This window comes from Gymnodraco acuticeps, unplaced genomic scaffold (assembly GCF_902827175.1).
Source record: "Gymnodraco acuticeps unplaced genomic scaffold, fGymAcu1.1, whole genome shotgun sequence".
Classification (NCBI taxonomy): domain Eukaryota; kingdom Metazoa; phylum Chordata; class Actinopteri; order Perciformes; family Bathydraconidae; genus Gymnodraco; species Gymnodraco acuticeps.
The window spans coordinates 3,625,452-3,648,170 of record NW_022990459.1 but is presented as its reverse complement, the minus strand read 5'-3'; the positions used below and the strand labels follow the sequence as shown (position 1 = coordinate 3,648,170).

The 22,719-nt window shown below is 42.9% G+C and overlaps 1 protein-coding gene across 24 annotated transcripts in view; it reads right to left on the bottom strand.

Moving 5' to 3' along the window:
• Positions 1 to 22,719, bottom strand: part of celf2 (cugbp, Elav-like family member 2) — a 224,327-nt gene that overhangs the window by 154,533 nt on the left and 47,075 nt on the right. For 4 of the 24 annotated variants that reach the window (XM_034225888.1, XM_034225890.1, XM_034225905.1 and 1 more), the window contains exon 1: positions 663 to 1,005. The exons of 13 other annotated variants lie outside the window; for them this stretch is intronic. In XM_034225888.1, coding sequence (XP_034081779.1) covers positions 663 to 739 — 77 coding nt within the window. In that variant the 5' untranslated portion in view covers positions 740 to 1,005. Of the gene's footprint in view, positions 1 to 662; positions 1,006 to 22,719 lie in introns of those variants that run through there. 7 more of the 24 variants (XM_034225883.1, XM_034225885.1, XM_034225884.1 and 4 more) reach the window with 2 other exon arrangements.

Genomic DNA, 22,719 nt, shown 5'->3' with positions numbered 1-22,719 from the left:
AAAAGTGTGGAGAATAACAGGGCGCAGAAAAACGCCTCGGGTTAAATCATGTGATTGAGATCACCTGTCTTCCACCCTGAGCTTTTTCTGAACCAACAGAGAGAATAGACGGATCGACTTTGTGCTCTTGTCTCAGCATGGTGCGGTCCCGACCGGCTGCACAGTCCCGAGCACACCGCTTCCAGCCCCGGAGACCCACAGACATTATGATGGGCGGCAGCCGCAAATCAAAGCAACTTCCCCTTCTCTGTGCCACGGAGCGAGATGGGGAACCGATGCTCGAAAAGAGTCGACCCTGCTTCAACAATTTGACGACATGAAGCAGATAAACAGCTTCATAAAGACAAGGTTTGTTCACGGCGGTGGCGTTAATTCCCCATAATGGCGTTCATTCATCACCATCCTGTCTATAGCTGATAACAGCCCCGGGCGCTCTCCGTGCAATTTATAGACGGATATTAATAACAACAAGGCATAACTAACACAATCACACAGAGATATAGAAACGCCGGCTATAGCGTTCATTGTGACCCCGATTCAAGTCACATATCCAGCAGCGGAGCAACATTTCCACATCGGACAGCTGCTTTTCAGGACAGTAAAGATCACACACACTCAAAAAAAGCAGACATTCACACGCGAAAAAGAGAAAGATAACTCACATTCTGTCTCCGGGAACAAGCAGGCGACTCTCCACCATCATATCGGGCAGAAAATCCAGATTGTAGGATGAAGTCATGTTGCCTGCCTGCCCTGTGTGTGTGCGTGTGTGTGCGTACAGTATCTTGTGTGTGTGCGCCTCCGCCGTGGTGCGCCCTGCCTGATAAATAAAAAGGAGCGTCGCTCTCGCCCAAACTGCGCCTGGCCGCGGAGACGGAGAGGGACAGGTGCAAGAGCCGAGACCTCCCTAAAGGCAGTGTAGCCAGCCGTATACACTCTGTCCGCATCCAGCAGTTGTCACATTCTCCACCTCCTCGCTCCCATTCGCTTCTCCTGCCTCTCTTCCACCGGTCCTGTCTGAGATTTCGCTCTGCAACAGCGCAACTGACGGACTGTTGGAGAACCAGGTGCCGATCCGGGGAGGCGTGGCGCATAACGCTGCAGCTGATCTTTAACTATTAGGTCTCCTCAGCTATAGCTGTCTTTAACCGCTGTGTCTTTAACCATTAGCCTTCATTATTGCCACACTCGTCTTAAAAAAACAAGGCTTCAATTATTTAGGCTACTAAGATGTTCCTCACTCGCCTTCAAACAAAATGTGTTCACTTATTTAAGACTCAAACTGTCCTGGAGGATTTGTATTATCTCCCTGACCTGAAACAACATGATCTCCCTGACCTGAAACAACAGGGCTGTTTTCTGCCTGACCGCCCGCTAAATACAATGCACAATCATGATTCAGAGTATATAAAAGGCAGACTGAGAATATAATATCACCCATGCTTCAGTATTTCGACTTCATAAAAGCATGGCCAGTTAGGTGATTTACAATCCAATGAGTTTGCCAAATTTGGAGAGGTGCAATTACGCATGGGGATAGCTTGGTAATAATGAACCAGCCCATAATTTAGCTGCACATTTGCTGACTCTATTTTACGCCGCGTTAATTGTGTGGATGCAGTGTGCCTCCCTGTGGAACGGGAATGGGCTTGAATGCACCCCTGTACCAGGTTGCCCCACTTCCTCCCTCCTCTGTGGGAGAAATGAGGGGAGGCACTCTAGTAAAAATAATGAGCCTCTCTTAGACTGAGAGAGGCGGTTCTCTGGGGGAAGAATATGAGTATCTGGGTCAATGGTAAAAAAGAAAAAGTGCTCAGTATGCACACATTCAGCCGGGTAAGTGTATGGCGTGGGTGGGACTTGGCCCACGGCTCTGCTGGGGGGTCAGTCTACATGTTTGCTTGCAAGGAGCGAGGTCATAGTATGGATGGGAAAAGCTGATCCTACATCAGCCCCCGAGGGCTCGCAGTGTCCCAGGAGTGGGGACGATGTTGCATGTTTCACCGCACTTGACCCTTCTTCACAGAAAGGGGCTGTCCAGGACATTATTAACCAACTGCTGCAACGTACTGAGTTCCCATCATCACAGGCTTTCCTGTTTCAGGACTGAATGTGATGCTAATGGCTGCTGCTTTAGGTGAACCCAAATCCAACAAAGTTGTAAAGTGATTACAGATTCACACAAGGCAGCAATGCAATAAGACATCACAATAATTCATGCACGTATTTTCAACAGATTTTTCAAATCCTTGCTTTATCTAAACCGAGTCATTTATTCAAACAGCAGCCGTATCTTTTCAATCATTGTCTTCTGCTCATTATTGTTCTGTTCACAAAAAACAAACGTCCCACAATTATATTTCCTAAAAATGCTGACTCATACCCAGTTTTTCTGACTCATTCCTGTAGCGCTCTATAGTCTTCATTGGAACCACTTTAGGAATAGTACCAATGAAAATAACCATTGACAATGCTTTCTTGTGACATATATACAACCTTTTTTTCTTGGGACATATGTAAGACACATATAAACCATGGAAATTAATTACTACATGAGAAGCTTTAATAATAATTGTGGTTAATGACAGGAGGTAGCAAAATAACTGAATGTGCATGTTGCTCTGTGTTTGCCGGAAGCTTAGGAACACCTGTCTCACCATGAGCAGGCGTGTCTGCTGTTGAAGCGAAAATGCAGCGGGTAGAGCATGTTCTCGTGCTAAACAATCATGCAATCAAATGTTCTCATTTGCTTTCGAAATTCCAAACAGATCCGTTCCTCCTGTTCGCTAAAACAAAATGCGTCCATCCATTAATAAAACATGCACATTCTCAATGTTCTATGTAGTCATGTGAAACCGTCAGATTTAATATGCAATTTGTGTTGCAGCTGTTTTAATATTGCATTTAATATGATACATGTGTTTGTTAGCATGTGTGCAGCTATGTGAACACTGCGGTGGTTCTACTCTGCACATTGAGGTGCAAAGGCTTGGATTTGAAAAGCAAGTCATTTTGGCCTCAAGATCAACATTTATGGAATATCTTCAAGGATCCTGCATTGACATCTACTTCCATCCAGATAATACTCAATGCTGACCAACAGATTATTGTAAATGTAACAGTAAGGTCGATGCTGAATAAATCCTGCCTTTGTGTGTACTCCATATAATAACGCAGCCTTGCATTGGTTAATAATGGAAGCTTTTTTCCGTGGACCTTCGTGCACTCATGTAATATGCACTGAATGGCAGGAGGACATACATAAGTTGGTCTGACATAATTTAAAACATTTTTAAAATGTGCCTATTACTTACTGTACTTGCTTGAAATTATTTCGTTCCATTATGAAAGATGTATGCAAGAACTTTTGAACATGCATGTACAGAATATGCCATTCCACAAATACAGAAAACAGCAATACTTAGTGAGAAATCCTCACATTTGAAAAGCTGAACCTTTTTTTATGGCTTAAAGGGGACCTATCATGCAAAATGCACTTTTGTACGTATTTTATACATGAATATGTGTCCCAGTGTGTCAGGGAACTCACCAAGTGTCAGAAAACACAACCCTCTCTCTTTTTCTCCATACCCAAATCTCTAAAAACGGGGCTGCAACGGATCTGATACAGACTGATACAGATTTGAAATATCTCTGACGTCAGAAACGAGGAGCTCCACCTATATGGGCAACTCTCCACCTATCAGGAGGAGACAGCAACGGCCATTGCCGTTCGAAAGCGCTGGAGACGCTGTAGTACATATGCCAGGCCTGTAGGTGGCGCTGTAGTCTGCAACAAAAGCAGCGAAGAAGACTTCTCACAGAATCAGCCCTTGCAAAAACAGGGCTAAAAAAGAGCAAATAGAGCGAAATGAGGCATGGCTAAAATGCAGGATCTGTTCCTTTCACATATTTCTTTTTAAAAATAAGTGGCAGGTGGTTGCAACCCAAGTAATCATCTGCTCAGTCTCTTCAAAACAAAAACATCTTGCTTAATTTTCAACGTTTCCTAAAGACCTGATGCTATCAGAAACTGAAATATCACAGTCTGTGAGATTTTGGAAAGAAGCAACAGAGCCTATCACTTTTTCTTTCAAACACAAAATCACCAGGAGGCCATCATATCTTGAAGACCAGAATAACAAGTACAGTAACTAAAATGAAACAAGCAATTGGTGTAACAACTTTCAATGGTTGCCATTTTACAGATCATATAAAGGAATTGGTTGTCATTGCAACGGCCCCCCCCCCCCCCATTTTGTTGTGGGCTTCGGTTATGACGCTTCAAATTTAATGACGCCTTAATCAAACTGATATGAATGGAGGAGCTGTATGCTGAATTGTAGGACGAAGGCATTAACAACACCCAATCCGGGAGCAAATATGGTAGGGCCTGTCACAAGGTAGCCATTCCCTAACACATATGTTGCTTTATCCTCTAGTTAACTCCTAATGGGAGCATCATTTAAAAAATGAACATCATGCTGTGTTAAAGAAAACTCAATTGAGACCATCAACTCATTTGAAAAATGTTTACAAGGGTAATATTACATTGCATTTAATAAATCAATTGAGTCAGTAGGTTCATTTCTTATAGATTTCTAGACAATCAAATGCAACCAATGGAGTCGCCACCTGTTGAATATTAGTAAGGATACAAGGCTTTATCGTTTTTTTAAAACAGATAATGGCTCACAATTCACAACATGAACATCATACTAAAAAATACTTGAATTTTCTCATAGACTTCTATACAATCAGTCGCAACTACTGGAGTCGCCACCTGTTGAATATTATTAAGGATACCAGGATTTGTCTTCGTTTTTTCAGATAATTTCAAAAAATTCACAACATGAATATCATACTAAATTTTAAAAATACTTGGATTTTCTCATAGACTTCTATACAATCAGTCGCAACCAATGGAGGCCCCACCTGCTGGATATTAGTGATAATGCAAGTACATTTAATGTATCACCTTTCTAACCTATAGAAGATGGGGCTTGGTCCATTTCCAAGCTGCCCCCAACAGAAAAGCATCCTTGAGCCTAAATTCTACTCAAATATATAGTGAACGTAACATACATTGTGTTGTACTGTATCTTCCCGCTATGGTTGCTGTTGTTCTGCCCTTTTCCCACCCTCAGCTATCCCCTCTCTTCACCCTAGGGCCCCTTGCTCTCCCAGATCCCCCCCATGGCAAGGTCTCCCTCCAACCTCCCATGCTCCCATTCTTCTCTTTCTTTCTCGCCTCTTCTCTCTGTCTAGTTATTTCTATCTTCTCACCACCTTAATCTCTCTCACCTCAGTCTGTGGGGCTCAGTTGCCTGAACATCAAAAATCGATCACTTAGAAAGGAGGAGAGGGGAGGGGGGCAGAGAAGGAGGAGCAGACAGGACGGGGTGAGGAAAAAGCGACAGGACGAACAAATAGGTGGTCTTTCATAGCGAATTAAAAAAAATAAAGCTTTTAAAGTAGCCTCTATGTTATCTCAGACACTGTAGATGTGTCTCTATGCTTCCTTGCTTCTTACCCAGAGGAGAGGATTGTGGGTAGCTGATGGTGCCGTCTTTTCACACGTGAATATTTAATGAAGAGCTCATGAATAATTCAGAATAGCAAGCAGCTGCGTTTGAGCCTAAGTGGACATGTGAGGAGCCCGAAACCAGACTGACCCGACTGCTAACGTTCATCCACAGCGCTCACACAGACACGTAAAACACATCCGGATCAGTGTGTAATCTACGCTACATGTGTGTGTGTTTGTAGTTGAATCGCTTCTTAAATGAAAGGAAGACTCAGGCATCCCAATCTAGTCTCTCTTCTCTACTTTCCTATTCTGTCAAGACTGAAAACCAAACAAAAACAGAGATGGAGTACTCCCCCACACCTCTCTCTAACACTCTCTCCATCACTCTCACTGCCACTCACTGTTCAATCTTCAAATCTCATTCCCATATTTTCCCCAGCCCTCCTCTCTCTCCTCCATTTTCATGCCTTTCATGTGTCTTGTTGCCTCTCCTCCATCACTCACCCCATCCCTCCCTCTCTTCTCCTTTTGTTAGGAATCCTTGCTGGACTCTCTTAGGCTAGGACACCGTGTTCCAGTTAACATGGATTCTCAGATTTACCTGTGGGGCTGCAGCCTCTAAATGCTCGCTGACCTGTTTTACACACACTCTGACACAATACACAAACCCCAGCAGACTGATTTATCTGCTCAATGCTCTTTATTAAATTGTGTTTGAAATGTCTATTTTCATTTTATGTGCTGTGTAAACATGAAAGCTGATCATCAACCTCCAATACCCTTTAGTCAACATGTTCAGGTTGTGCATATTTCACAGTATTTAAAGGGGACCTATCATGCAAAATGCACTTTTGTACGTCTTTTATACATGAATATGTGTCCCCGGTGTGTCAGGGAACTCACCAAGTGTCAGAAAATACAACCCTCTCTCTTTTCCTCCATACCCAAATCTCTAAAAAAGGGGCTGCAACGGATCTGATACAGACTGATCCAGATTTGAACACTGTCCTGACGTCAGGACGGTGGCGCTACGGCTATTGGTCAATTCTCAAACTATCAGGGGAATGAGAGGTTGGGCCACGGCCGACCATTGCTGCTCGAAAGCGCTAGAGACGCTGTAGTATATATGCCAGGCCTGTAAGTGGCGCCGTAGTCTGCCACAAAAGCAGCTAAGAAGACTTCCCTTGCATGGTTGCCATGGTTGCCCTTCTGTTTATTCTCCGCTGTGGCTCTTTTTCTCCCTCCCCGAGGCAAGCGTTTGCGCCTCCTGCTTTAAAACAAATGAATAATGACTCTATATAATCACATGTAAGGGATAATGTGCAGTGACGCAGTCATTATGGGGAAAAGAACACCGACAGGCTGATCAGGAGCCCGACGCGAAGCGGAGGGATCTAGATCGGCATGAAGACACATTATGCAATGTGCACATTATCCCGCTTATTACATGGCCACATTCTCGACAAAGTAACGACATGACTCCCAATATTAATTGAAATGCTTTTATGGATTTACAAAATGATTTTATTGATTTAAAAAATAGTTGTATGTATTGATTGAAATTGACATGCATCCGCTAAGAAAAATAGTCCGTTGTTTCTGTTTGAACCAACGTAGCAACGGCAGGAACTGCTTCGATAGTGTTTTTGAGGAGCTTTTTGATTACAGATTTGAAAACATCGTTGCTTGCTTTAACAGTAGCACAATTCATTATGTCAAACCTTGGAAAGTATCTAGATATCCCTGCCCTAATGCCAAAAGTAACTGCCAACTCCCCTCTCCTGCAGGGGGGTGTGGTCAGCTGCAGCTCACAGAATCAGCCCCTTGCAAAAACAGGGCTGGAAAGAGCAAATAGAGCGAAATGAGGCATGGCTAAAATGCAGGATCTGTTTGGTATTTTGAAAAAAAAATAATATTTATATACTTTATATAGGTATGGCCCTACAATATATGTTTCAAATATAGCATGATAGGTCCACTTTAAATTCAGTAAATGGCTTTTTTTTCACATGACATCTAAAAAATGGCATCATATGATTGGAACTATAAGATGATATAATTCCTTTGTTGTCATTGCACCAGGTACAACAACATTATAAAAGGAACCCTTAATTTTCACATATCAACTTTTGTGCTTAAAAAATAACTTGTATTCATATTGAATGATTTTATAGTTGTTGAAAGGGTTACAAATTATAAAAACCTTCCCGGGCATCTGACCCTGATTCACACACATACATTTTGACAAGCACACATTTACACACACAAGACATTCAGATCAAGAACTGTTAAGCAGATACCCCCTGACCTGCTCACTGACCCTCACACACTAATGCCTGCATCGGTGGTCGAGACATGACTTAAAGTGTGTATATGTCTCTCTCCCCCACACCCTCCCACACACACACTTGATTTCCTCTGCCCCTGAAGAGGCCTCCGGGCTATACTATGTGCTGCTGTCTGCTAGTTATCATGCTATCTGCTAGACTGGACTGGACAGCGTTAAACCATAGCTGCCATTGAGGAAAACTTGTATCTCCAAAACTCTCACCATGACTCTGACCTGGTTTTGTCTCGAGCACCGTGTTCTTCAGGGTCCATCCTGTGGGATTTTAAAGGAACTGATCACGCTGAGTTTAGTCAGGGTTTTTACAACCCTATAGCAGACTATGGAACGCTTTGAAGTTTAAAGTAGCAGCTTTAGCCTAAAGCGCTACGTGATAAAATAACTTTTATGGGGGTTCTCCACCGAATACCTGTGTTGTAGTTAAGCTCAACACAATGTAGTAAAGCACTAAGCCAACTTCTGGAGCCTTTAAAATGCCTTACATCTTCAATTTCCTACTTGATACTGGCGGGAAGTTATAGTGTGATGGCACATTTCTTTTTTATAAACAAAAAATATTTTAAAGAAAGATTGTTATAACGCTGCGTCCACACTACAGCTTCGACAGCTTCAAAAACGGTTTCCAACGCGTCTGCCCATTCACTTTGAATGGGGTGACGTCACGTTGCCTCGCTTTTCGCCGAACTGAATTGTGGGTAGCATAGCGGTCCGTCTCCGGCGTCAGAAGTTGAACAATGTTCAACTTCTGACGCCGGAGTAGCCAGCGCCAGCCAATCAAATCCCGTTTCTGAAAATCTGACAGCTCAAGCCGTAGCCAATCAAACCGCGTCTAAGCTGGGAGAGATATCCCGCCGTTCATTTCTATATTTTAAAAAAAAGATGGAGGAGAAACTAATTATCGCCGTAGCAAATCACCCGGTTTTGTATGACCAGACCCTCTTTACCTACCGGGATACAAACCGGAAGAACCAGTCATGGAGGGAGGTGGCAGAGACGGTGGGTGAAACTGGTAGGTTTTCGCCTGTTTGGGGAGTTTATATATATATATATATTGCTCGCATAAAATCCCCGGGGTTTTTTGCTTTGTATGTCGGGGGCGGGAGATTCATGTGATTGGTTGTTGGTCGCGTTGCTCGGATAAAATCCCCAAGCTTCAGACACGCCCAGCTCCAAGCTTTTTTTGAAGCTGTAGTGTGGACGCTCCGTAACTGTGTGTGAGCCTACAGTTATGAGTTCTGATAATTTAGGCAAAATTAAAAGTCAGTAAAGGTTAATTTCAAAAGTATTTTTCACCGGTAAGAGTGACATGGAGCAGATTTGGTCTATTCTTAAATTCAAAACTGATGCCATTTGGGGACACTGATATACAAAACTCAGAAAAAAAGAAAGCCAACACATTGGCAAACTCCCGTTAAGCGTTTGGTATGACAGAATCAATACAAACTGTAACAGATATTCTATATTTTGAGATACAAAGAAATAACACGCAGACCTACAATGGAGCAGGACATGAATGCAGTCCTTCTGAATTGAACAGTGAACCCCAAAGCTGCTCTCAGTCGTACATTGTGCAGTGATTTCTCCTCTCAATGCAAATGGAGGATGGAGGGATATTCTCCGGCCACTCAAAACACTGTACGCTCCACCTGCAGTGCAGCGGAGCGCGCTCCACTGTAATTGGCCATCGCATCGGTGACAGAGAGGGGCCCTCCATTCATCACTGCCCCCCTCTCCACTCGTCTCTCTCGGCACCTTCCAACGCCAACTCCAACCAATCTCTCCCTCATTTTCCATTTTCTCCCCCCTCTGCCTTCGCCGCACCCTCCTCCACCTCTGTCCCTCTTCTCCTCCCTCTCCTCCCTCTCCTCCCTCCCTCTCTGCTCCTTTTCCTCATTAAAGTGGGACCCAGGCAGTAGCGGTCACTGCCTCTCATTTATTTTCATTTGAAACTGGTGCAGCTCCACTGATCCTCTGGGGCTGCAGGAGAGAGAGCAGGATGGTGTTATTCTGATAACAACTGACACACACACACACACACACACACACACACACACACACGCACACTAAGAGGGAGGTACTGTACGTGCACAAACACTCACACGCTCAGAGAAACAGAGAAATACAACTCATCGCCTGCACATGCAATAAGCACACAATGGGAAGTCACCATTTGCATGCACACACACACACACACACACACGCACGCACGCACGCACACGCACACACACACACACACACACACACACACACACACACACACACACACACACACACACACACACACACACACAAACACAAAGGGAGGTGTATACGCATCTGCCTGCAAATAGATGCACTTTCACACCCATTTCAATTCATTTCACGCACATATTCAGACATTTCATGTACCTGCAAGCTCCTGCCCTCCGTTCCCTCCCCCCTCACTTTTCACATATGAACCCTCTTCTCCCCCCCGCTCCCTTGATTGTGTGATTGTGCGAAGGTGATGATAGCATGGTGTGAATCAGGGGCCGATAAACCCCTAGGCCCATTGTCACCTGGATGATTGCGAGTATCGATCTGCGCCCGGGCGAACGGCGTACGTGTGCACGACAGTCTCTCCCGTCGACCCCCCCCCCCCCTTTGTACGCCCCCCACTTCCTGTACGCGTGTGTCCATGCATTGTATTAGTCGTGTCGAGAGCGGCCCTGCCTGACACTCTTTGATTGAAAAGGTGCTCGGCAGATTAAATCGTTGTAGCAAGGAGACAAGGTGTGCTCCCTTCGCTCGGGCAGGTTTAGCAAAATTCAGTAAAGCTTGGAGGAGGATTGGGAGGCTGTTTTAAAGCCCATTGGAAGGGTAAATGGCAAGGGGGAGGGAGACGACTCTGAACCGTCGGTCATATCCTTAATAGAAGACCCATATCATCCACACCATTAGCTAGGCACACTGTGTGGGTTGAGTGGGAGGGGACGCTTGGTTTAACCGCCAGCAAACCCGGAGGATGAGAGGGAAAAAGAAAGTGGAAGGTTGGAGCATAAAATAAAACATATGAAGTCACAGGTGCAAGCTCTCACAGGTAAATGTGCTGATTCCCTCCCTTAAGGTCTTGCTTTCACACACACACAGCACCGTCTGTACGTTATTTTTCGGAAAATCTTTGAAACAGTGACTCTGAAGTTCCAGCTTTTACTGGGTCTACTACAAGTATTGCACTTTCATAAAGTTCGAAGACATGCGAGAGACAGACTAAAAAAAGGATTGTCGAAATTGAAGGCCAATATATCCTAACTTTTAGTCTCCAGTGTGAGTTCAGAAATCACTTGATCTGCACTTCCCTTGATGCAACTTGGTGGCTTCTTCTGTCTCCCCGTCTGGTAAACATCACGCAGCAAACTCTGCACCCCCTTGGTTTTGTAGTGCAAACATAAATATTTGCCGAGCCAAAGCCAAAATACTGGAAGGCACTTGAGCATTTTTCTAAGACCTTAGAAAGCTCCCTTCAGAGAAAACATTTTCAGGACTGGAGGAGAATTCAGTGACTCGATCTATGTGTGTAAAATCAATGAAGCCACTTTTTATTTGAAGGTATTGCATCCATAACATATAAACAGTTTAGCAGATGTAGCAATTTCTGCACAACGCTCAATGTATTGATCAAATGAAAATACAGTTCATAACAGTCATCATCTAATATTTGGTTTAAATTCATTTCAGATGCGTGTGTAACCCACACAATAAACAAGTTCATTTCTGAGGCTAATGTCTTTTATCTCACTGTTCTGACTGCAACACATGCATTACTTCCGCTGTGTTAAACGCTGCACTAAAAAGGTTTTGCTGGTCTGATGTGCCGCTACCCCCCCCCCCCCCCCCCCCCCCCCAACCCAACAACAGTAACTCAACCGTCCTGCATACGAGTTTAAACCTCTGGAAAATGTCCCCCGTGTTTTCTCGCTTGGAGCAACCGCCTGATGCAGAAACCGTTCAAAGTCACATTTTTCCTCGGGAAATTGCAAATGAAGTACATGCCTCAAAAGCTGTTTCATTTGTCACCCAATGAAGCGTTCACTGATTCAGTCAGTAAATTATGGTGCAATAAATTACTACCTGCAAACATGAATGAAATATGTTGACTCGTTGCAAAATAAGTCAACCTCAGCATGACTGTTGTTCATGATCAGGTGCGCAGCAGACGCTTGTCTCAATCTGTTATGCAACAGGAGGACAAAATATCATCATCCCTCCATTTGTGTGGAAATATGAAACGAACCTGACTGAAGGAAATTTAATAAATAACTAAGACTGGAATTCTGGAAAATGTCAAATCCTGCTTCAGTCGAGTGAATGGTCTTACAATGCAGACTCTATTTCTAGCTTCTTCTTTTTGCTATTCAATGCCAGAAAACAAACTTGTATTTGTTTTTTCAAAATGTTTATTTGCCTCGAGGTGAATGTTAAGTAAAACTTGAATCCTTAAATCTTGTTTTTTCGGCAGTAACATTCAAGATTCACAAGTGTCTGGTGTTTTAATAAGCTGAAAACTTGGTTTCAAATTCCAAAACATTAAGTTATAGCATTAGGGAAAAAGAAAAATCAATAAAATGAAGAAAATATATATTTTTCTCCAAGGTTAGTAAATCCGAATATTGTATTTGTAAAAGCTCTAGCGACACCTTGAGATACTCCAACTCTTGACACTAAGTAGAAGAATAAAGAATATAAATGATACATATTCATGCATATGTGGGTGAAATAATACAAAAATGTAAATTAGCTAAAGGGCAAAAACAACTCTATAATAAATACTGTATACATATAAAAAAATATATAGCTGCGAAGCATCCATGATGTCAAAGGTGGAGGACAATGAACTCCCGGATATTTCATACAATCTGGAGGAAGAAATGGTGCAACTGTGGAAGAATATGTAAGGTTCTTTGGATAAAAAGCATCAGCTAAATGTATCTTTTGTACCATACTGTATGTCGGTACAATTCCACTTCCTATTTTCCACTCTTTTTAAATCATGAGGTTTGAGAAAGAGAGACAGAAAGTGAGAACACAAAAAAAAGGAGAAGTACAAGCGTTGGATGTTCTGCATGACTGGGCAAACAGTTGCAGGGAGAAATCTCCTGCCATCAAACAACAACACTGAGACAGAGCCAGGTAGGAGGCATCACAGTAAAAACCTGTTAGGAGCAACCATCCCTGATGTCAAATCCTCTCAAATGAAGGATTGAGCCAGCACCTGTGCTTTGTTTACCCCCTCCCCCCTCCGTATCAAACACATTGTGGATTTCAAAAACACCCATTCGATGACGCCACACCTTCCATGGAAGTGTGACATTCCCCCCAGAGGGACGCAGCATCTGGGTCAGAAAAATGGGTGACCACATGAGTGTTTGAGGGGGGGGGAACAGAATCCACACACACTCTCCTCACAATGCCGAGCTCAGGCGAGTGCTCCAACAAACTGACAAAGGCGCCTTATCACGCTTCCTCTTTCTCTCTCTTCCTGTTTTCACTACCTCTCCACCTCTCGCCCTGTTCCTCTCTCTCTGCCGTTGTTCCTTTTTCCCGCAGAAAACAAGCACCCCCCCTCCCAACCTCCTTTCTCTCTCTCTGTTAGAGCAAGCAGACCCCGCTGGCTCGCCTCGCTGAAGTAATCCACTGTGACAGCGCGGCTCATGTTGTTATGTTGTGGGCCGGTTTGAGCCTAATACTACAGAACCGGCTGACCCTGGTCCAGCTCTGGACACCCGGCCCGCCTGCCTGCTGGGCCTGGCCCGGTCCGGCACAGCTTGGCCCACAACATGGCACCACATTTACTGCACATCAGCGCTGTGTTTTTCTCAGACTTTACATTCACAGTCGGGAATAGAAAACAAACAACCAACTAAAGTTTTTATGACGTAAATCAATCGTAATAAAGTGGTATTTAACCGATGGAATGAGGCCGAGTTCAACATCAAGTCGAGCATGCAGTTTATTAAACACTCAATTAAAATTATCTCAAAACAACATGTAAGCATATCGTAAAGAGATGCAATATATCCAGTCCCTGGCATTATTCCCAAGCCGCCATTTGTATGACTCTTATCTCATTCAGAGTCTCACAAAAACATATTTGATTTATGCTTCTGGTGAAATGAGATGAAACTAGACGTGGTATTTTCGCTGACCTTTATTTGCAGGTACACCTTAGATGCTGTAATATTAAAGCTTCCATCACTCGATCATCCAAGTCCTTCCTAAGCTTTCCACAAATATCCAGCAAATGGTTGGACCACCATCTTAATTAAGCCTTATGGAAATGCTCTTAAATACCCATCATTCCTGGTATGAATCCAAAGGTCATAGAAGAACCAGTAACTAGTTACCATTACTTCATTTCCAACGTTACGTTACTAGTTACGTACACAAAAAAGTAATGCGTTACTGTGAAAAGTAACGTTTTGTTACTTGGAACAATGTCTCCCATTAATGCCCTTATAGCCTTCATTTCAGTACTGTTATTGCATTGGAGAATAATACAATCTGTTGATCAACTTGACATGCATTATATGCAATCTGGATTGCATCGATATTAGCTGGCTTTCCATGTTTGTATATTCTTTCTCCAGGTAGTTGGAAAAAGTTTTCCGTCCCATATGCCGTGTGCCGCCCGGACATGCTATCATGCTAACTAGCTCCCTGAAAGCGGGTGACTCCACTGTAGCAATAGCCTGCATGTGTTCTACAACATACCGTGCAATGGCTTTATCGACTTTTCCCTGGCTAGCAGTCCCTTGGTTAAAATCCAGCCGCTGTTGCTTAGCTGGAGGTGGAGTGGCGTTGGCTGAGTCTCTGTGGTCTTAGCTACTAGCTTCGTCCCAGCATGTTGTTTTTGCAGATGTTTTAAGAGATTTGAATTACTGGTTTGGGCAGTAGATAGGATCTTTGACCCGCCAGGACACAACTTACATTTAACTAAAACGTTATTTTCTTTGTGCTCGACAAAAGTGAAATAGTGAGAATATCTCCAGGTGGAGAAACTAGACTTGAGCTCCGCCGCCACCATGATAGCCTTGTTAGTAAATAACACAAACACGCCCACAGCGCGTCTCCGCATGTGACACAGGAAGTATCTAAGTACATTTACTCAAGTACTCATCTCTGTTCGCCTGGCTGTTGACTATATAAAAAAAACTAACGGAGTAACGCACCATGTAGTAACGGTAACTGAGTTACTGAATTTAAAAAGTAATGCGTTAGAGTAGCCTACTAGTTACTGCCAAAAATTAACGGCGTTACAGTAACTTTGCAACGCGTTAGTCCCAACACTGTAGACAGGTAAGTCCAAACAGATGACAACATGACTCTTTACAAAATTAAATGTTCTACCAATCTATACTTTATTCATGAAAATCAACAGGTGTGATTGATGTCCCAGCTACAAAGCTTTGATCAGGTGTTTCGGCCCGACCAGTCTCCGGAGAGAGGGCCCGGTCCAGAGGATCATGCGCAGGAAGAAGCAGCGCAGACAGGCATGTCTCAGTGAGGAGCACTCCCGAAGGAGGCGCTGACATATCCTGCTCCACATACCTGGCACATCTCAGCCTCTCCTCCCCATAGGAGGCTGTGGCTGAAGACACAGGCAGGGAGCTGCTGATTAAAAATGCATCTCTCTGTTTATTATGATTTATGCATGTTTCAATGAGCCAGGAACGAAAAAAGAGAGGAGAACAGCTTCATTAGTGTATATTGTGTGTGGTATGCCTGTTTGTGTGCTCTATGTGTGTGTGTGTGTGTGTGTGTGTGTGTGTGTGTGTGTGTGTGTGTGTGTGTGTGTGTGTGTGTGTGTGTGTGTGTGTGTGTGTGTGTGTGTGTGTGTGTGTGTACATGTGTGTGGCTAGCTGGCAGGTGGGGGATAGTTAAAATTATGGATTGTACGTGAGCTTCATTAGAATGTTTGGCATACAGGGCAACATCGTCTGTCTTCACAAAACACCTGCATTTCACTGAAAAACAACAACAATTGAAATCCTAAATTATCCGGCGAGCGCAGGCCATCGTCATTAAAATGCGGCAGACACTTTCGCTAACTTTTAACTAAATTCCCCATTTCCCGCCTCTTTTGTTTACCCTTCAAATGGGATCGGCCTCTCATTGCACTTTGTCTAAGCCAAAAACTGATGGCAGGCGAGAAATGATGACAAATATTAGCACATGGCGAGCGCGTCAACGAAATACGTGTTGAATAAGAGCAAAAAACGGGCTCTGATATCTCATGCATTTGAATTCAAGATGCTGCAGCTGCCGATCATATGTTACCTATTTCAGCTGAATGTAAAGAGCATAATAATATGGAGCATAAAAAGAGCATAAAGTGGTGAATGCAAATTAACATACACAATTAAGTTCCACAAATGTTCCAGTTTTAACAGGCTGACAATGATGACTGATGATTTGTTATTTCCACAGACAATAGCTCATATTTCCACAGATATTAAACCTTCTCTAGGCAGTATTTTTGCATTAAAAAAACATTTAAAATGGGGCTGTAATAGACTGATTATGTGCAGGAGTTAAACCCTTTTTTTCTAATTAGAATAATCGTGCCAGTTACATTATCAAGTTTACTGCACTGCTCCACCAGCAGGAAGTGGGACGAATAAAACTGCATCCATAATACTCGCCTATTGTGTTTTAGGGCAGCATCCAAAAGCAGCACCAGGGTCATTTCAGGCTACGCCATTGTTCAAGTCGACCTGCCAAGACAGCCTTGTGAGTAATTCCAAGACATGACACAGCAGAATAGCCTCATTGTCCCCCTTGGATTCCCACATACCATCTAATGTACCTTGATTACTCCTTGTGTCTGTGTAGCATGACCAGTGTGTCACATGACGTGATGCTAAGTGACACAGCCTGTGCATTTCGCCCTTTAGACATCTTGCCTCTCTCTCTCTGCCTCGGTAATCTTTGGAATCTCATATCTTTGGAATCTCATGTCACATCGGCCATGATTTCTGAATGCTGACAACAAATACACTGCTGACATGTGAAGCTTTCAAAGCCGCTCCTAAACTCAAAGGAATCCGTTATTTCCTTAGAGTCAGGCTGGGGAGAATATGTTATAAAGAAGTGGAAGAAGTACTCTGAAGTAACAATTAGAAATACAATCATCTTGAGTTAAAGTCCTGAAGTCAAAATGTTAACTAAGTAGAAGTAAAGAAGTATTGATTAGCCAAATGTACTATAGTATCCAAAAAAACAAGTACTCAGTATGCAGAATGGCTCTATTCACAGTGTTATGGAATATAAATACACATTTTCATCAGCAAACTATCAATTAAATGTTTTTCAATGTTGAGAAAATGTTTTGCCTCCAAAATGTAGTCAAGAACTATATGTAGCATAGTGTTGAGTAAATGCAACGTGGAGCACTACACAAAGGCCTTACTGTAGTTCAGGAACAATTATGATCATGGAAGATTTGTTTAGTCTTTATTACAACTACACATTTATATAATCTGGCTTGTATTTTTATCAGCCTGGTCTCGAACAATGGCAAAAAAGGAAAACATATTTTCTCTAAGCCTTGGTTTTTGACATAGCACAATTACTTTTCTAAGGGTTTGAGGTCAAAGTCTGAGAAAATGTCTATTTACGCAGAAAGTATGGTGGATTGAGTTGGTATTTGGATATATTTCGTTCACACGTTTTAGAATATCTAGAGGTACTAAGTTGCACGCGAGTGGATAAACCATCAAAACCAGTTTTTTTAACAACTTATCCTCGAAACCAAGCTCAACATGTTTCAATGTGATCCAATCCAATAAATGTCCCCATCCCCTAAAACCTGCTCTCTGCATGTGCTCCTCTGTTGAACAGCTCCTGTTGGAGGACAAATGGCAGCGTCTTGGAGAAGAAGCTCTCCATTTGCAACATGTCAAGTGTAGCCCCATTAAAACATGTTCTTTTTCCATTTAATAGGTTTTGGAGCCTCCTCGATTTCCTGCTTTTAAATAAGAGCATCTTGTGTTTGTCATTCGCAAGAAACACTGTGACATCGCCCTAACTTGAGGCCACGAAATGGAGCAACCTCTGTCATTCTCTTCAATTGTGTTTACAATTTAATGACCTATTTGTGTTTGTTGTTTCCGGCGAGTGCTTGCTGCCCTCTCTTTCTATCTCCGTCTCTTTCTCTCTTTGTATCTCTCGTTCCCTAACACATTCAGACAGCAAAAGGTCAATGCCCATTGGCTACATGGGGGGGGGGGGGGCACTGAGTGATGTAAAGGGAGGGGGGGGTTGTCATGGTAACGTACAGGGATGGGCAAGGACGCAGGATGCTTTGTGTGCCAAACACCAAGGCCAGGACACAAGCAGGGATCAAAAGACTCGAGAGCTCGTCGGAGGAAGTGCACCGGACTTGGCTTTGCTTTTTTTGTGTGGTTTTGCTTTAATTGACTGGAGGTTTACTGGCCTGGAAAATGGGAGGGGTGGGATTCAGCCAGTGAAGCAGATCTGTATGTTAGAAACAGACAGAGAGAGTCAGTTGTGAGCAGCGCTGTTATGTCTGTGAGCCTACATTCTGCTGAGCTTGGCTTCATATTAATAAAAGAGGGATTACCAAAGTCTGCAGGCTCCTCTCTGGCCCCCCTCCAGCCGAGAGCCAAGCGTGGGTTCACTCCCCCCCAACCCGTCTGCCTCCCTCCTGCCATCCTTTGCTCCTTTTTTCTTACTCTGCTCAGCATGCTCATCACGTGTGTTCCATTCAAAAAAAGAAGAAGAAGAAAAACACTCATCTGCCTTTCTTCCTGTCGGTCCCATTTCTCTCCACTCTCCCTCTAAGTACAGGAGGGGGAAAAAAACACCAAAACACAGATACATTATTTAGATTTCTCTCCCCAAAGAGGGAAGGAAAAAAAATGCTTGACTCTGCAGTTTGAAAGAAAGGAAAAAGGAGGGAAGGGGGAGTGAGAAATAAAAATTGCATTAAATACAAGATTCCGCAATCAGCGCGCGATATGAAGAATTCATCTTATCTTACACCGGCACACACGGCCAAGTAGGAGGGCGCCTGCAAAGACTTCAAGATGACAACGGGACGAATTCTCCTTTCCATTACGCCGCCATTCAGCCATTGTGGCAGCCGACACCTGGCGATAAGCGGGCGTATTGTTGCCGTTGACAATGTCATTATGGGACAGTAAACAAGTGTTGCAGCGGAGGGTCGGGATAAACCAGGCAGGGCCAGAAAAGTCACCAAGACAATCTGGAATGAAAGGATGCAAGACCCCTCGGGAGAGATAAGATTCCTCTTCTTTTTCTTCTTCATCTATCTCCTTTTCTCTCTCGCCAAAGCCAAGGACGGGCATACGCTTAGAACAAAGCCCCGACACTGCCTCGTAATCAACTCCTCTGTACTCCAACAGCAGCAACACAATCTTCCCTGGAGGTCATCCACGGGAAGAGGCTTAGGAGGCAGAGCGGCGGCAGGATCATGGGCTATTAAGATGGGAAAATAGGATGACATTCACCCGGCCCACCCCCCTTTTTATTCCTCTCGAAAACATAATGTATATGTACAAACATGAAGAGAGACTGCAGGCAGATTGATGCAGGTGTTTGAGTAGATGAAGCTGTAATACAGTAGCTTTTCGTGCAATCTGGGTCTTAGTCCACGTCAAATCACGAGTGTTCCTAAACAAACAGGACGTCATCTAAAGTAACAACCCATTTGTCATATGAACACATAAACATTCAAGGTGTCTGGCTATGCAAATCCTAATGGTGTGGTATGGTTATTCTGTTTTTTACAGGACACGTATAAACGTATGCCTTTAGAGTCTCAGATATGTCTGAAAGAATTCAACAAATTCAAGTCAAGATTAGGTGAAATACATTTGGTAAATTATTTGAATTAGGGTCAATGGAGTAAATCTAATCTTGTGTGTGAAACAATAAGGTAAAGTCATAAACTTATATCACAACATCTTGACTTGAATTTCCTTTTTGTTAGACGTATCTGAGACTCTAAAGACATAAGGCAATACCTATAAAAAAGCGACATAGCATACAAACATGTGTTTTATACATACAGAAAGACATAGCTGACTTATTCTTGAATTTCACTTGCACCATTGTTCAATAGCTCTAGTCCCTTACGTCTTGATTATACAGTATGTTGCACTGTTGTCAAGGCCAGGTACGATTTTCATTGTCAACAACCACCTGTGGCTTTTGTGCAATAAAACCTTTGAATCTTGAATCTTTCAATCCTAAATCAACAAGTGGATGACAATTGATCCCGGTAAACCAATCTGTATTTCCACCTTCTTTTTTATTGCACTTGGCAGCAATAACCCTGTTCAATTTAAGCCCTACTGTGACATTTTAGCACCTGTCGTACATCTTGCAATCCTCTTTCTGAACTGGGTCTTAAGGTCTATGCGCAGTAAGACAAAGTCAAAGTATCTACGCATGCCAATTTGATCTGATAGCAGTTCTATCTTTTCTCAAGTTTTCCCTATTGCCAGAGATTGCCTTACAGTAGCTCATCTGTATTGAATGGAGTTCTGAATTGGCGGAGAAAGGGTACTTTATGTGGATTTGTCATATAATACCCAGTCCATTTCACCATGTTGGTATCAGCACTGATACTGCAAATTGGATCAGTGCATCCCTACTATAACCTTTGCTGAACATAAGACCACAAATAGTCTTTTAAATGGATATTTACTTTTAAAACCAAACAAAGTGTCATCAAGTAATATTCCAGCACCAGACACTTTTTACGCTGCTATGGACAATCTTGCACTAATGTACATTCCCAAAGATATTGAAGTGTATTTTGTATATATTGATTGTTGTGTTTGTATCTTAATGTGTGCATATGTATAAATATGTCTGTTGATTGTGTATATATAGGATATACATATTTTATACATAATTGAATACATATTTGTATTGTTGTATTCGGGATTGTGGGAAACGGTATTTCGATCTCTCTGTCTGTACACACAAACTGAAAGATTGACAATAAAGTTGACTTTGATAATCACAATAATCATGTTCAGTACCAGCAACTATATATTCAGGTAAGAATCAGAAGAAGAATGTGCCTTATAATACTCAAAACTCAAACACCAAAAACAAAAGTATTAAAGGGTCTTTGGTTGGTTAAAGTTGTTTCGAAAAAAAACCCATCATAATATTCTTTAGAGCTCTTAAGCTATTTCTGGCAACCTTTTTATATGCCTCCAATTCTAAATCAAACTACTGCATCATCCATCATCAGACATTACGTTATATCAGGCTACCTGACACTCTCTCTGACTGTAAGCACTCCATCACAGCAGGTTGGTGGAGCATGGTGGTGGCAGGAGTGGTCCTGTTCCATTTGCAGACATTAGCACAGGGACATTAATTTGTCCACTTCCATTAGGTGGGAAAGCAGCCTTCATGGTGGCTCAATTATCCCTTAACAAAAAGAAAAATACACAAACAAACTATGCCATCTGAATAATAAGTGCTGCATTAGTGTGCATCGTAAGGATGCATACGTGAGCATGTATTGTTTGACTATGTGAGGAGAGTCTGGGGTCAGGTGAGGGTCTTCCTCACAGGCTGATGGTTCATTAATATGAAATGTGCATTTTCTACATCCAACATTCAGCACTGAATTAGAGTGACACGAGAAGGAAAGAAAAGTATGGAAAGAGAAAGAGATGAAGGGAGGACGAGAGATAGACGTCGCTGTTGTTGTGGTTAGACTCGCAGTCTTCCTCCCGCACCCCTCTTTTGTGGAGACTTCGACTTCATTAGAATTATAATGAACATCAGCAGAGCTCGCTGAAATATTTTTGGCTCCTTGCAAATAAATGAATACACAAGCAAATCAATTTGAATCTGCCTATTATGCCTGTTTTCTGGGTCGTATAAAACATGCATAATGGGCCACACTATAGGCTCACAGCACTGTATGTTGCTAAGATAATAAGCTAGAATTAGAGGAGCGTTTGTCATCATTCCCAACATCGGTACATGTTGCAAAATCAGTTACGTATTCACGATGTCGGCGAATTGACTGACTGAGAGACACATCAGAGCATTATAGTGGTAATGTTAACACTACAGTGGAGTCATGTGGAATGTTTCGTGTGTGTGTGTGTGTGTGTTTGGCAGTCGTGCTCTACCGGTGTGATGATGTTGCTGTGTAGTGAGACTCGCTAATTGGCTCACCTGTCTCTCAGCCATCTGGAGCCTCTCGAAAAAGAGGCACAAAAAAAAAAGAAACGTCACACTGAGTTCCCCTAACAGCGCACACACACGCACGCGCGCACGCACGCGCGCACACACACACACACACACACACACACACACACACACACACACACACACACACACACAAACACGTGTGCATATGTTACTAAATACAGCAAAAGACACATGTGGAAACGTGCAAACGAGCAAATGTAAATGAAGCGGAGCGAATCTAAAGATATCTCCGTGTCTTGTTATCGGAGGGTTTTTGCTCGCAGAAGTGAATTAAAAAAACAAAAATAACCAGGGTGGTTCTTTATACCGAGCTGTATGGTAATCATGCTTTTTAAATTAAGGCGATAATTATTAATTATGGCAGCAACAATGTTTCTGCCGGGGTAGAAGTCGGTGGTAAGTGCGAGCACGCAATCAGGACAGAATTACGACGCATGTACAATAATAACAAGTGATGTATTATAAATAAATGGTGGTATTGTTTGAGGAAAGCTCTGGAATGTGGAGAAGACACACCCACGACTTCAGCTTCCCCCAACCTCGAGAGCATCAGCTGGAAGAGAAAACACTCCGCTATCCCAGAACACCCTGG